The sequence below is a fragment of the Oncorhynchus tshawytscha genome, linkage group LG07 (genome assembly GCF_018296145.1).
Source record: "Oncorhynchus tshawytscha isolate Ot180627B linkage group LG07, Otsh_v2.0, whole genome shotgun sequence".
Taxonomy (NCBI): Eukaryota; Metazoa; Chordata; class Actinopteri; order Salmoniformes; family Salmonidae; genus Oncorhynchus; species Oncorhynchus tshawytscha.
The window spans coordinates 1,262,574-1,279,168 of NC_056435.1; the positions used below are offsets into that span (position 1 = coordinate 1,262,574).

General features: G+C 48.1%; 1 protein-coding gene across 19 annotated transcripts in view; it reads right to left on the bottom strand.

Annotated features, from left to right (window-relative positions):
- Positions 1-2,073: 2,073 nt before the first annotated feature.
- Positions 2,074-16,595, bottom strand: part of LOC112242541 (peripheral plasma membrane protein CASK-like) — a 68,730-nt gene continuing 54,208 nt past the window's right edge. For 6 of the 19 annotated variants that reach the window (XM_042323765.1, XM_042323761.1, XM_042323760.1 and 3 more), the window contains 17 exons: positions 14,908-15,029; positions 14,610-14,687; positions 14,353-14,433; positions 12,576-12,764; positions 12,421-12,499; positions 12,261-12,346; positions 12,014-12,118; positions 11,853-11,921; positions 11,731-11,766; positions 10,511-10,549; positions 9,876-10,072; positions 9,522-9,637; positions 8,337-8,417; positions 8,147-8,227; positions 4,098-4,300; positions 2,905-3,009; positions 2,075-2,507 (listed from right to left, as the gene is read on the bottom strand). In XM_042323765.1, coding sequence (XP_042179699.1) covers positions 2,331-2,507; positions 2,905-3,009; positions 4,098-4,300; positions 8,147-8,227; positions 8,337-8,417; positions 9,522-9,637; positions 9,876-10,072; positions 10,511-10,549; positions 11,731-11,766; positions 11,853-11,921; positions 12,014-12,118; positions 12,261-12,346; positions 12,421-12,499; positions 12,576-12,764; positions 14,353-14,433; positions 14,610-14,687; positions 14,908-15,029 — 1,844 coding nt within the window. In that variant the 3' untranslated portion in view covers positions 2,075-2,330. Of the gene's footprint in view, positions 2,508-2,904; positions 3,010-4,097; positions 4,301-8,146; positions 8,228-8,336; positions 8,418-9,521; positions 9,638-9,875; positions 10,073-10,510; positions 10,550-11,730; positions 11,767-11,852; positions 11,922-12,013; positions 12,119-12,260; positions 12,347-12,420; positions 12,500-12,575; positions 12,765-14,352; positions 14,434-14,609; positions 14,688-14,907; positions 15,030-16,595 lie in introns of all 19 variants that reach the window. The other 13 variants (XM_042323777.1, XM_042323775.1, XM_042323759.1 and 10 more) reach the window with 12 other exon arrangements.

Consider the following 16,595-nt stretch of genomic DNA (forward strand, 5'->3'; position numbering starts at 1 on the left):
AAGTATTTTAAGGGTTCGATCACAGCTCATTATTTGATAGGATGAGAAGACAAATGGAAATTGGGTGACATATGTTTAGGTCTTGGCTCACAATTATTTTTTGTGGGGGGGGGGGTTCCTTGAGTGGCGCAGCGGTCTAAGGCATTGCATCGCAGTGCTAGAGGCGTCACTACAGAACCAGGTTTGATCCCGGGCTATATCACAACCCGGCTGTGATCGGGAGTCCCATAGGGCGGCGCACAATTGGCCCAGCGTCGTCAGGGTTAGGGGAGGGTTTGGCCGAGGTAGGCTGTCATTGTAAATAAGAATTTGTTCTAAACTGACCTGCCTAGTTAAATAAAGGTTAAAAAAATAAATAAACAATCTGACAGTACAGATAGACTGCATTGTAGTGGACAATGTCTGACATCTTGTGGTCAATGGAAGCACTTGCATGACCATAATGTTCAGTATAAGCAGACTACTGCATTGCATCACACACACAACCACCCATCCACACTTATAGCCACAGTCCACACATAGGGCCAAACCTGTCCACACACACACACACACACACACACACAAGAGGTGTACACTAGAGACTGTAGGGACTTATATTAGACAGAACCCAAAGGCAGTTTACTTTGTCAACACTTAAAATGAAATATATTTTTTACAAAACAGAAAAAGAACAACATTTCATACCGAAGAGCTGCTTGTCATTTGCAGAGGGAACTTTACACAGGTCTTAAAATGGTAACACTTTACTCCAGGCAGAGAGACATAACCCCTACATAACACACTGTCAGAAGCATGACAAAGCAGTTTCTTTTTTTATGCTACAACAGTTCAGACAGGCACTACGCCCTTTTTACGACAGTGCTCATAAGGCGCTATGTCATGTCACCGCAAGTAAAGTGTTATAAAGAGTTTGTCACAATGAGCTCTTTTAGTATTATTATTATACACACACTGGCTCTTGGCATCACTCATATGACTTACGAACCACTGAAACATTTACACACCATAAAAATGCATCTCCTTCCATTGAACTTAAAACAGTAATACTCTTTTAAGACGACACAGTTCTGAAATGGCGGACCTATAGGATTGGACGTCCCACTCCGTATCCCCTCCCATTCCCACAACATATCAAATAGGGACCATTTACATACACGGCTCACTCTTATGGGCCTGCAGGACTGGGGGGGGTGCATAGGAGTCAGAGTTTTCTGCCCCAGCCGCATGCATGGTGACCGCGTTGGATTGTTGTTTTCTTCCCTCCTCCTGTCCGTTCATCCAGATAAGAGGGATGCCCTCTGGCTTGGACACCCGTGCTTTGGCGATGACCAAGCACACGCTCTGACCGAGGAGAATCATCGCTTTACAGAGAGAAAGAGAGAGAGAAAGAAACAGAGAGGGGGGGAGAGCACCTGTTCTCACCATTGTGCAAACTGAGATGTAAACAAACAGGGTATGTAGGGAATGAAGAGAGTTCAGGGTGGTGCTCATTCAACGATTTGATTGACAGATACAGGGACCTATGAAATAAATAAAAGGAAAGGGATAGGAGGGGTGTTCACTGTGCTTTTCTATCCGCCCAATAGGACGTGGTGTCACTGCGGCAGCGGCGACTGTGCGAGACCTCCGCTGTCTCTGAGGGGCGGAGCACGAAGAGTATGAGGCGGCCAATAGGAGTAAGGGGTCAGGGGGTCACACGGCAAGCTTCCGACTGACGACCATAGGAAATGCCTTATACAAGGAAAACAGCAACAAACACCCATCACCGTGTGTCACATCTGTCCTCCTCACTATCTCGCCTCAGACTGTCGCTGTAACGATACAAAAAGAAATAAGGTAGAAAATGTCCCCCCACCCTCCATCCCCACCTTCAACTCTAAGAACAGGACCATTATTATTTTTATTTTTATATTTTATATATATTTATATATATATATATATATATATATATATATATATATATATATATATATATATATATATATGTATATATATATATATATATATATATATATATATATATATATATATATATATATATATATATATATATATATATATATATGTATGTATGTATATGTATACACACACACAACATGTGCCTTTGAGGCAGTCGGTAAGGAGTGGAGAGGAAGACGACAGAAGTCACTGTTTTTCTTCAGGAGGACTGACTGAGGTTTCAGAGGTCCTTTTTCAATTCATTTTTTCCTTCATCCACACGGTTTCCACAGAGATGTTCCACAGAGATGCATTGTAAAAGAAAACCGGGGTTTGTTGGGGAATGGGGGACGACAGTCAGAGTTTGGTGTTGGTTGGTCTGGGTTCAGGGGTTAATAAACCCAGGACACAGGAACCCACTGAGCGGTGGTACACACCAGGTTCACAGCCTCCTCCAGCAGACGGATGGTGTCGTCGATCTCGTTGTTGATGACGGTCTGGTCGAAGTAATGGGCGTAGGTCTTCTGGAGGCCCTCGGACTCCTTCTGCAGCCGCTGGAGGGAGTCATCCTAAAGGGAGGAGGAGAGGGAAGAAAGAGTCAGAATAACAGGGGAAGAAAATACCCTCCTTCCAGGCATTGTGGGAAGGGTCGAGTCACACAATGGAAAGAAAGATGAAATGGGACTCTGGGAGGATCTTAGTATACTCAAAAACAAACCATTTACACACAAACACAATACACACACCTATAAAAGGAGTGTATATGAGCTAACCTACTTGTACATATCCAGTACTTACAGGCAGTTTCCTGCACCACTTGGGAAGCTTGGGTGCAAGGAGAAAGGCATGCCAAAGAAAAATCAACAGGAATGCAGACAGGACACAGGCAGTGGGATGGACTTTCACCACAGCAAAAACACAACCCAAAACATGACGGACACAGTAGCAGTGTGTTTTGGCCCTAACCTCGTTCATTCCAGGGGTGATGGTGGGAGCTGCGATGAACACAACGTAAGGGGCAAACTCAGCCGTCCTCAACACCTTGAGTGCCTGAAGAGAAACAAGAGATGACTGACAGAAAACTGACTAGTGAGCTACATTTAAAAACTCTCCACAGTATTAATAAACAGGAAGTGTATATTCAACTGGCAGAACATAACCTGAAGAGATGAATGAAGGTTAGGTTAAAGAGAGAGGGTTAGGTTAGAGTTAATGTTTGAATAAAGGTCAGGTATATTTAGGTTAGATCATTAGATCATTAGATCAGCGTTCCACCATCACTGATTTTCTGCCGGTGGAATATATACTGCTTAATAAATACTGGACACACACACACACCCCCACCTCACACACAGACAACCCCACCCATCCCCACCTCACACACAGACAACCCCACCCACCCCCACCTCACACACAGACAACCCCACCCACCCCCACCTCACAGACAAACAACCCCACCCCACACACAGACAACCCCACCCACCCCCACCTCACAGACAAATAACCCCACCCACCACATCTCACACTCAGACAACGCCGCCCACCCACCCACCACCATCCCACACACAGACAACCTCGCCCACCCATCCTCACCTCACACACAGACAACCACGCCCACCCATCCCCACCTCACACACAGACAACCTCGCCCACCCATCCCCACCTCACAAACAACTCCACCCCACACACAGACAACCCCACCCCCACCTCACAGACAAACAACCCCACCCCACACACAGACAACCCCACCCATCCCCACCTCACAGACACCCTCGCACACCCATCCCCACCTCACCCACCCATCCCCACCTCACACAGACAACCCCGCCCGCCACCCATCCCCACCTCACACACAGACAACCCCACCCACCCCACACACAGATAACCCCACCCACCTCCACCTCACACACAGACAACCCCGCCCACCCATCCCCACCTCACACACAGACAACCCCGCCCACCCATCCCCACCTCACACACAGACAACCCGGCCCACCCATCCCCACCTCACACACAGACAACCCCACCCACCCCCACCTCACACACAGATACCCCACCCAACCATCCCCACCTCACACACAGACAACCCCACCCAACCCCACCTCACACACAGACAATCCCACCTCACACAGACAACCCCACCTCACACAGACACCTACCTGTGGTTCCACGTCCAGTATGGAGATCATACCCTGCTGGTGGATCTGGCGGATGGTCTCTAGCCGCGTGCCGTACATGGCGTCCTCGTGACTACCGTACTCCAGGTAGTCATTGTTACTGATGTCCTGCATCATCTGGTCATGTGTCACAAAGTAGTAGTTCTTCCCATTCTCCTCGTCCTTCTTTGGAGGTCTGGTTGTGTCTGTGGGGAGGGAGAGAGCGGGGGAAAGGGGGGGAGAGAGGGGGAATGGGAGGGAGAGAGAGGGAATGGGAGGAGAGAGAGGGAATGGGAGGAGGGGGAATGGGAGGGAGAGAGGGGGAATGGGAGGGGAGAGGGGGAATGGGGGGAAGGGGGAGGGAGGGAGAGAGGGAATGGGAGGGAGAGAGGGGGAATGGGGAGAGAGAGGGAATGGGAGAGAGGGGAATGGGAGGAGAGAGAGGGAATGGGAGGGAGAGAGGGGGAATGGGAGAGAGAGAGGGGGAATGGGGAGAGAGAGGGGGAATGGGAGAGAGAGGGGGAATGGGGGAGGAGAGAGGGGAGAAGAAGGGGAAGAGAGAGAGGGGGAATGGGGGAGAGAGGGGGAATGGGAGAGAGAGAGGGGAATGGGAGAGAGAGGGGGAATGGGGGGAGAGAGGGAATGGGGGAGAGGGGGAATGGGAGGGAGAGGGAATGGGAGGGGAATGGGAGGGAGAGAGGGGAATGGGAGGGAGAGAGGGGAATGGGAGAGAGGGGGAATGGGAGGAGAGAGGGGGAATGGGAGGGGAGAGGGGGAATGGGAGGGAGAGAGAGGGAATGGGAGGGAGAGAGGGAAAGACAGGGAGAGAGGGAAAGGGGGGAGCGAGAGAGGGAAAGGGGGGAGAGAATTAGGGAGGGGTAAAGTGATAGAACCTGAATGGAGGTTCCTACACTCAAGTATTGTCTTAGTGCATAGATGTCCATGTAGTGTTGGTAATGGTAGTAGTGGTAGTAGTGGTGGTGATAGTAGTGGTAGCGGTAGTATTGGTGGCGGTAGTAGCGGTGGTGGTAGTAGCGGTGGTGGTAGTAGTGGTAGTAGTAGCTGTAGTAGTGGGGGGGTAGTAGCGGTAGTAGCGGTGGTAGTGGTAGTAGCGGTAGTAGTGGTATTAGTGGCGGTTGTGGTGGTAGCGGTAGTAGTGGTATTAGTGGTGGTAGTGGTATTAGTGGTGGTAGTGGTATTAGTGGTGGTAGCGGTATTAGTGGTGGTAGTGGTTGTAGCGGTGGTAGTGGTATTAGTGGTGGTAGTAGCGGTACTAGTGGTATTAGTGGTGGTAGTAGCGGTAGTAGTAACGGTGGTAGTGGTAACAGTGGTATTAGTTGTGGTGGCGTTAGTTGTGGTAGCGGTAGTATTGGTAGTAGTGGTATTAGTGGTGGTAGTAGTGGTAGTAGCGGTAGTAGTCGTAGTAGTGGTGGTGGTAGTTGTAGTAGTGGTGGTGGTAGTAGTGGTACTAGTTGTGGTAGTAGTGATAGTAGTTGTGGTGGTAGCGGTAGTAGTGGTGGTGGTAGTAGCGGTAGTAGTGGTGGTAGCGGTAGTAGTGGTATTAGTGGTGGTAGCGGTAGTAGTGGTGGTAGCGGTAGTAGTGGTGGTAGTAGCGGTAGTAGTGGTAGTAGTGGTGGTAGTAGCGGTAGTAGTGGTATTAGTGGTGGTAGTAGTAGCGGTATTAGTGGTAGTAGTGGTGGTAGTAGCGGTGGTGGTAGCGGTAGTAGTGGTATTAGTGGTGGGGGTGGTAGTAGTGGTGGTGGTGGTAGTAGCCGTAGTATTGGTAATAGTAGTGGTGGTAGTAGTGGTAGTAGCTGTGGTGGTAGTAGTGGTGGTGGTAGTGGCAGTAGTGGTGGTAGTGGCAGTAGTGGAAGGAGTGGTAGTAGTAGTGGCAGTAGTGGTAGTAGTAGCGGTGGTAGCGGTAGTAGTGGTGGTAGTAGCGGCGGTAGTGGTAGTAGTAGCGGTGGTAGCAGTAGTAGTGGCGGTTGTGGTGGGAGTGGTATTAGAGGTGGTAGTGGTAGTAGCGGTGGTAGTAGCAGTGGTAGCGGTATTAGTAGCGGTATTAGTGGTAGCGGTAGTAGAGGTATTATCGGTAGTAGTGGTGGTGGTGGTAGTAGCGGTAGTGGTAGTAGTAGAGGTAGTAGTGGTCGTAGCCGTAGTAGTGGTATTAGTGGTGATGGTGGTAGTAGCGGTAGTAGTGGTAGTAGTGGTATTAGTGGTGGTAGTAGCGGTAGTGGTAATAGTGGTGTTAGTGGTGGGGGTGGTAGTAGTGGTGGTGGTGGTAGTAGCGGCAGTAGTAGTGGTGGTAGTGGTAGTAGTGATATTAGTGGTGGTAGCAGTAGTAGTGGTGGTGGTGGTAGTAGTGGTGGTGGTGGTAGTAGTGGTGGTGGTAGTAGCGGTAGTAGTGGTAGTAGCCGTCGTAGTGGTAATAGTAGTGGTGGTAGTATTGGTATTAGTAGTGGTGGTAGTAGAGGTAGTAGTGGCAGTAGTGGAAGGAGTGGTAGTAGTAGTGGTGGTAGTGGTAGTAGTAGCGGTGGTAGTGGTAGTAGTGGTGGTAGTAGTGGCGGTAGTGGTAGTAGTAGCGGTGGTAGCAGTAGTAGCGGTAGTAGTGGTGGTGGTAGTAGCGGTAGTAGTGGTATTAGTGGCGGTTGTGGTGGGAGTGATATTAGTGGTGATAGCAGTAGTAGTGGTGGTGGTGGTAGTAGTGGTGGTGGTAGTAGCGGTAGTAGTGGTAGTAGCCGTCGTAGTGGTAATAGTAGTGGTGGTAGTATTGGTATTAGTAGTGGTGGTAGTAGTGGTAGTAGCTGTGGTGGTAGTAGTGGTGGTGGTGGTAGTGACAGTAGTGGTGGTAGTGGCGGTAGTGGAAGGAGTGGTAGTAGTAGTGGCGGTAGTGGTAGTAGTAGCGGTGGTAGTGGTAGTAGTGGTGGTAGTAGCGGCGGTAGTGGTAGTAGTAGCGGTGGTAGCAGTAGTAGTGGTGGTAGTAGCGGTGTTAGCGGTAGTAGTGGTGGTAGTGTTGGTAGTGGTGGTAGTAGTAGTGTTGGTAGTGGTGGTAGTAGTAGTGTTGGTAGTAGCGGTGGTAGTGGTAGTAGTAGTGGTAGTAGTGATGGTAGTAGTAGCAGTGGTAGTGGTAGTTGCGGTGGTAGCAGTGGTGGTAGTGGTAGCAGTGGTAGTAGTAGTAGTAGTAGCGGTAGTAGTGGTGGTAGTATTAGTAGTGGTAGTAGCGGTTGTAGTGGTGGTAGCGGTAGTAGTGGTGGTAGTAGTGGTATTAGTGGTAGTAGTATGGTAGTAGCGGTGGTAGTGATAGTAGTGGCAGTAGCGGTGGTAGTAGTGGCGGCAGTAGCGGTGGTAGTAGTGGTGGTGGTAGTACCAGTAGTAGCAGTAGTAGCGGTGGTAGTAGTGGTGGTTGTGGCGGTAGTAATGGTAGTAGTGGTGGTAGTAGTGGTGGTGGTGGTAGCGGTAGTAGCAGTGGTAATAGCGGTAGCGGTGGTAGTAGTGGTAGTAATGGTGGTAGTAATAGTGGTAGTAGCGGTGGTAGTAGTAGTAGCGGCAGTAGTGGTGGTAGTAGCAGTGGTAGTAGTAGTAGCGGCAGTAGTGGTGGTTGCGGTAGTAGCGGTGGTAGTAGTGGTGGTATGGGTAGTAGCGGTGGAAGTTGTAGTAGTAGCGTTGGTATGGGTAGTAGCGGTGGAAGTTGTGGTAGTAGTGGTGGTATGGGTCGTAGCCGTGGGAGTTGTGGTAAGTAGCGGTGGTAGTAGTGGTGGTAGTGGTAGTAGCGGTGGAAGTTGTGGTAGTAGCGGTGGTAGTAGTAGCGGCAGTAGTGGTGGTAATGATGGTAGTAGTGGTAGTAGCGGTAGTAGTGGTAGTAGCGGTGGTAGTAGCGGCAGTGGTGGTGGTAGCAGTAGTAGTGGTAGCAGTAGTAGTGGTAGCAGCGGTGGTAGCGGTGTTAGTGCCGGTAGCGGTGGTAGTGGCGTTAACGGTAGTAGTGGTAGTAGTTGTGGTAGTGGTGGCGGTAGTAGTAGTGGTGGTCGTGGTAGTAGTGGTGGTAGGGCTCTTACGAGGAATGGGATAGGCAAATCGGTCTGGGTGCTTAGTGATGAGCGTGTTCTTGATGTGCCTCCTGCCAACTCCATGGGCCCCTGGGAAGAGAGAGACACACATAAGACAATGAGACGGAGATGTTAAATAATGTGTTGTCAACTGTTCCCCTTTAGTTTACACTACCTAAGAACCATCTGTCTAACGTACCCAACAAAACAAGCGTTTTCCTCTTGAATGCAGGCAGTTTGACCACCTCTTCATACGTGACCAGGTCTAGTTGGTCAAACACTGAAACAGAGAAGGTGAAAGGCATAAGAGATGTTCACTGAGAGCCATAGGAATAATGGAACACAGACACAATGGAAGTGGGTCGTCTGTAGTGCACAGCACAGGAAGGTGAATCAAATGAATGGCTTAAATAAAGAATGGATAAATCGCTGAAATAAGTTTACTGATAACAGTGTGAAAAAGATTGCGGTTTGTTTTTGCCATCTAAAGGGCCTACGTGTGATTGGAATTATTTTACATCACAAGTTCAATACTTCAGGTCTGTGAGAGACGGACAAACCAGGACACATAAAACCCAAAACGAGGAAGAACAAATGAAACAGTGAGACAGAAGTTCAAACTGTGGACTGACGTCAAACAAGGAAAAGAGCGTGAATGAAGTAGAGGATAGAGGGAGAGAAACAGAGGAGGGCATCGTTGGGCATCATTCAGAGTTACTTACATGCAGCCAAGCCATTGGGTAAGAGACGCATGAAAGATGGACAGAACAGAGGGAAGGAGGGAGGGGAGGGTTAATAGAAGAAAAGGTAAATTAAAAACATTACAGTACATAGCTTGGACTCGGGAGGCCAGGTTGTTAATGGCAGGAGCGTTAGACATGTAACATTCAGTCAACATTGAGACAACGTTTAGAGAGGAGCTCTTTGAGGGAGGAAAGGGGCCTGTTCTGGGGGAAGAACATGCAGCATTAGTCAGATTCAGTTGGAAACCATTCCACAGACAGTACAGTAGTAAGCTAAGCATTTAGCTCTACAGACGGGGAATGTTTTTATTATACAATAAAAAAATACTACATTCAGAATTGAGACTATATTTTGGCCAGTGAATAAAGCTGCAAGAGAATATCTGGGATATAACATCTGAATGCATCATACAATATAAAATACAACGGAAACATCTGGAACACTTAGAATATCTTATAGCCAACATGTCAAGCCAAACACTTTTACACACACACACACACACACACACACACACACACACACACACACACACACACACACACACACACACACACACACACACACACACACACACACACACACACACACAGAATAAATAATTGGTTTCTGATTGTATTATTAAAGCATGCTGTGTGTGTACCTGCGTTGTGCTTGGCCAGGTACTTGTCTTTGTACTGTTTCTTCTTCTTCCCAAACCAGGTACAGCTGGCCTGCTGCTCCTGCTTAGTCTTCTCCATGGCTATGCACGCCACACGCCTGGGTATGGGGGTAAAATGTAAGGAAATAAAAGATACTTCACTGATTATTCCTAGTTATTTTAATTCTGTGGTAACGGCCCCCAAGACCAAAGACCAGAGATTAAGTAAAATTTCTGCTTAACATTTGGGAAAAGTTATTCTTGCATTGTAATTTCAATCCACTTCCTGAATTGGAAATGGAATTGGAACGAAAGCTCCAACCCTGCTGGGTTTTACAGTATGGGTTCCATCCTCACCACTCCTGTAGTTCTGGTGACGGTATGAGCCCTGCGGTTCCGTTCTTAGTGTTCTCCAGCTTGCCCTGCCACCAGTTGTGGTCGTCCTTACTGATGATCTGGATGATGTCACCCACCCGGAAGCGGATCCCGGCCTCCTTACAGGGAATGAGGTCATCCTTGGCGGGGTCGTACTCAAACTGGGCACGCACGTAGATCTGAGGGAGGAAACCGAGGAATGTGATTGGTCAGGACCGCTGATCTGGGAGGGAATAGGGGGACTGATTGATCAAGCTGGAGGTATGGAGGAAAGAGGTGATTTTGATTGGTCAAGCTCCTGACGAGAGATGTACGGGACACTGATTGGTCGAAATGGCCACAATCGAGACAGTAAACAAGAAGCAAAGAGGCGGAGGAGAGAAGAAGAAGAGTCGGGCGAAAAAGAGAAAGCAAATAAGGCAACATGAAAGAAAGCTTTACCATTTTAATCGTTCTGGTTGCCCCTGATTGGCTACATCTTACGCGCAAACGACCAACCATTTTAATGGAGGGGGAGGGGGATTATGGACGCCAGCTAATGTTGGATCTGCAAGAGCTACAATGAGGGACATACTGCATGGGATCTACTGCTACTTGGATCCACTGAGAGATCTTACCTTGATGGACATTTTGTCCTTGATGACAGGTCTGGAGATCTAGGGGGTTGAGAGCATCACACACACATCATGCAGTAGAAAACATACGGGACATCGACAAAGGAGGTGAGAGAGTGAGGAGGACGGGCTACGACAGTGAGAATTTGCAATGAGGCCCTTTATCTACTTCTCCACAGTCATGGATATCATATGAAGAAAGTTGGGGGTATTTTTGTGCGCCAATGCTAACTAGCACTAGCGCAATGACGAAGTCTACAGTCAATGCGCTAACACTTGTTAGCAACTGCGCTAGCCCTAGTTAGCAACTTCCTTCAAACTGCATGCAGAGACATATAAATGGTATCCACAAGTTCCACTGATTCTGGGGAAGTAGATAAAGGGCCTCATTGCCAAAATCACGAAGTATCCCTTTAATACATGCAGGGGTTATTTAAGATGACATGGATCCAAATGATGTTTGACACATACACAGATTTATACACACACAGACGTACACATACACACACAGACCTACACACACACAGACGTACACACACACACACAGACGTACACACACACACAGACGTACACACACACAGACGTACACACACAGACGTACACACACAGACATGTACACGCACACACAGACGTACACACGCACACACAGACAGACATGTACACGCACACAGACAGACATGTACACGCACACACAGACGTGTACACACACACACAGACGTGTACACACACACACAGACGTACACACACACACAGACGTACACACACACACAGACGTACACACACACACAGACGTGTACACACACACACATGCGAGTCCACACACACACACAGACGTACACACACACACAGACGTACACACACACAGACGTACACACACAGACGTACACACACAGACATGTACACGCACACACAGACATACACACGCACACACAGACAGACATGTACACGCACACACACAGACATGTACACGCACACACAGACGTGTACACACACACACAGACGTGTACACACACACACAGACGTATACACACACACACAGGCGTACACACACACACAGACGTACACACACACACACACAGACGTGTACACACACACACATGCGAGTCCACACACACAAAAACAAGCAAATGGTGTCCCTGGTCGAGACAAAGCCAAGTGAGAGGAGGAGTCAGACATCAGAGAAGAGAGGGAGTGGAGGAGTCAGGGAAGTCTATAGCTCTCACCTGTCGTCCTTTAGGCTGGATGGTAGAGGGCAGATCCTACAAGCACACACAGAGTTAACACACATCTAATACAGCACAATAGATTCATCTGACAGAAGCGATATCGAGCCACAGCTCCTCACCAGGATGGAGCTAGTGACACTAGCATGGCCGTTCGCTGGCGACTGTCTGGATAGGTCGGGGGACTCTTTCTGCAGACACACATGAACAAAAAAACATGTGAAAAATATCAACAGAAAATGACTTATAACTGAAGAATAGAACGCTTCTTTACCTCATTTACCTGATTTTCTAGAGACACAAGAGAATCGGTCCATACCTCGCAAGACATGGACTGTGACCGGTAGCTGGGTACGATCTTAAAGGTAACACTCCCTCGCATTTCCCTCTGTGGGGACACAACATTATCATCAAATGATCACAACCTATAAGAGCCTTCCACTGATACACACGTACTGTAGTACTGTGTAAAGACAAAACTAGCTGATTGGACAATGGTGAGAACGAGAGAATCTGATTGGACAACACACCAGCATCTTCTGGAGCTGTTCTACGGTCTGATTGGCAACACTGATCCCGTTGATCTCTCTGATCTCATCGCCGACATGCAGCGTACCTACAAGAAGACAGAGGGTGAATGTGGGTCTGTTTGTGGTCAGGTGTACGGCATATTCCAAAAGTGTACTGTACCTTGTCTGTGGATCATTCCTCCGTGCATGATACGGGCCACGATGCAGTGGTTCAGATCGTTCATCTTCAGAGTGATGCCCTGAAGAGGTCAAGGGTGAAAGGTCAAATAAGAAGAGTCAGTAAATGTGTGTGGTCGGTGTTTGTGTGTGTCGTACCATAGGTTCGTCAGTGTTCTTCTGGAACTGAACCAGGCGTACTCGAGTCACGTTCTCCAGGTCCATGTCCCCGTTGGTGCTCTCGGGAGAGTCTCCGTTCAGGTAGGGTGAGGTGGGCGGGGGGGTCACCCTCAGAGCCTCGTCACTGTACACCTCATGGGCCACCACGTCATGGGTCTGGAGCAAGGCCTACACACACACACACACACACAATAAGACACACCCTCACACAGACACCTACAGCAGACAATGAGTGTGTAATATGGCCTTTTAAACAACAGGGGGCACACAAGGCACTAACTAAACTCACACTATTATTGGTCACACTTGGCTTATTGTAAGTGTGTAACAGTGTTAGCTGGTTTCTACTTAAGACGTATTTGCTTGGTCTTCCTAAATGAAACATGAGTGACTAAAGGACTGGGTAAACTACTATGGGTCTACACAAAATGACTTGTATCCAGATGGAATATAAATTATTAAAAATAATAATCTTGGTCACCGGGGAAGGGGGACCCCCCCTTCTTTATATCCAGGCCACTGTGTCAGTCTGTAGGCTGAGCGAAAAGCAGAGGGCTCTAACGTTGAGATGTCAGTACAGAAATACCTGTGGGTCAGAGACTAAGCTGAGGTAAGAGGATGGAGAACCAAACACAACTCAGCTTTAAAAAGGTGCACTATGCACAAATCATTTCCTGGTTGCTAAAGTTCAAATAGTTCGCCTAATTTCAGTTTATGTGACAAAACAAGGACGTTTAGTGTAGAGAATCATTGTACCATCTAAACCACTGAAATATATTTTCCACCAAAAATGGCTGTTTGAAGCTGATGTAAAAAAACTAAAGTAAAAGATGCAAACACAAAACTTAAGAATGGGAAGCATAGAAATAGTGCACATAGAACAGATGTAACGCTTCTTAGACTTGCTTTCAATGAGAATGACAGATCTATAACTAACATTTCTATGTAAATTTGGTCAGGTCGCCCAAAAGTGACATATTTCAGCTTAAACTGTAACAGACAAGCACAGATCTTTCTGCCATTGAAATCCTTGGGGCCACCAAATCATTGTTTAGGGTCGCCTAAGTCCAAATACATTTTCGTGATGGAAAAAGCTTTTAGACTTTAAACAGATCAAATATTTAGAAAAGATAATGGACCAATATATTAAGAACTAATGATCACCAAAATAAAAGCTAGATAGTCAGGAAGAATGGAAAATTCCAAAAACAATTAATTTAGCAGTATAGAATACAGCATCAGCCATGGCAAAATGCATAGAATTACAGGGAATTCGCTTTAAAACTCCTACATGTTCTCAGCTCCATGGAAAAATTGGTAGAATTGCAGGAAATTGGTTTAAAAACGCAAAACTCTCTCTACCTGACACCAGAGAAGAGATGAAGAGAGAACAGAGAGAGAAAGATTAGGAAAAGCAGAGGGAGCTTTTTATTCTGTTCTTTTGTTGGCAGTAACAGCTAGGGCTGGGTGGGCAGAGCAGGATGTCTGCAGCCTCACTAGCCCCACCCATAACCCTGGCTGCTACACCTGACAGCCCCTCCCCTCAGTCTTGCTAATCTAACAGATTACACCCTCCCTCACTGGGGTCTATAGTGGACAAACTAAGGAGCTTGACCCAGTCATGATCATTTGTTTACGCACACACACACACACACACACACACACACACACACACACACACACACACACACACACACACACACACACACACACACACACACACACACACACACACACAGAGATGGAGATGGCCCACCATGAAGTGTGGCTGTGTGAGGATCCTCCGGAGTTCCTTGGCCTCCATGTTGTCAGGGTAACAGGAGATTGTCTCCAGTACCTACAGGATAAGAGGAGGGAGAGGAAGTACAATATCATATAAGAGCATCAATACTTAATACAAAACATTAATAAACCCACAAACACTAACCAAAACAACAAGATAAAGTATTTAACAAGCGCTAGTCCCAGAAGAAAAGAGGTGTCCCACCTTGATGTCGTGACCAGGCCACTCACCTCTTTGGCTCTCTGTACTCCATCACTGGGAGGGTTCCTGATCTGAGGAGACGACCTGGTGTTGATCTGGTCATAGAGCTGCAACACCAGGGGGAGACAGCCATTATTATTCACTCATCTTTTACATATCCCTCCTCACATACCACTTTTTGTATTAAATGTTGCTTTAGAAATAAAATGCATTTTCATTCCCAAACGATTTACCAAATGAAAAATGTGGTGTGTCTGAGCTCTTTACTTGTGTCAATGTGCCACCTAGTGGACTTGATATGAACCTGCGTGTGTGTAGCCCACTCACGTCCAGCAGTGTGTGTAGGTGTTGGTCCTGGAAGACGCTGTGTAAGAAGTCCAGATCTTTCTCACTGCAGTCAGTCAGAGCATGAATCTCCTCCAGGCTGTCCAGCACCTGGGATACTGCCCCTACACACACACACACACACACAGGTTATAACATATACACACGCAAACACACACCAATTGTAAGTAGCCAGTACCATAAAAACAAAAACATTTAGATTTAACACACACAAAACACACACAAGGACAAACACATTTACAGACACCGCACACACACACACACACAGAGAGACACCGCGCACACATACACACAGAGACACTGCGCACACACAAAGAGCGTGCACACACACACAGAGACAGAGCGCGCGCACACACACACACACACACAGAGACAGCGCGCGCACACACAGAGACAGCGTGCACACACACAAAGACAGCACACACACACAGAAAACACACACAACACACAAAGACACTACACACACACAAAGACACAACACACACACACACACAAAGACAACACACAGAGACAGCGCGCATGCACACACACACAGACAGCGCACGCACACACAGAGACAACGCGTGCACACACACAGACAGCACACACACACACACACAGACAGAGCACACACACAGAGACAGCGCACACACACAGACAGCGTGCACACACACACAGCATGCACACGTGCACACAGTGTGCACACACACAGAGCGCACACACACACACACACTGCGTGCACACACACACAGACAGCACGCGCACACACAGAGACAACACACACACAGAGACAGCGCGCACACACACAAAGAGACAGCGTGACAACACACACACAGAGACAGCGCGCACACAACACACAAAGACACTACACACACACACACAAAGACACAACACATACACACACAAAGACAACACACAGACAGCGCGCACACACACACACAGACAGCGCGCACACACACACACACACACACACAGAGACACCGCGCACACATACACACAGAGACAGCGCGCGCACACACAGAGACAGCGTGCACACACACAAAGACAGCACACACACACACAAAAACACTACACACACACAAAGACACAACACACACACACACAAAGACAACACACAGAGACAGCGCGCACGCACACACACACAGACAGCGCACGCACACACAGAGACAACGCGTGCACACACACAGACAGCACACACACAGACAGAGCACACACACAGAGACAGCGCACACACACAGACAGCGTGCACACACACACACACAGCATGCACACGTGCACACAGTGTGCACACACACAGAGCGCACACACACACACTGCGTGCACACACGCACAGACAGCACGCGCACACACAGAGACAACACACACACAGAGACAGCGCGCACACACACAAAGAGACAGCGTGACAACACACACACAGAGACAGCGCGCACACAACACACAAAGACACTACACACACACACAAAGACACAACACATACACACACAAAGACAACACACAGACAGCGCGCGCACACACACACACACACACAGACAGCGCGCACACACACACACACACACACAGACAGCGCACGCACACACACAACGTGTGCACACACACAGACAGCGTGCACACACAGAGACAGCGCACACACACACAGACACCGCACACACACACAGACACAGAGCCACCACACACACACACACACAGACACA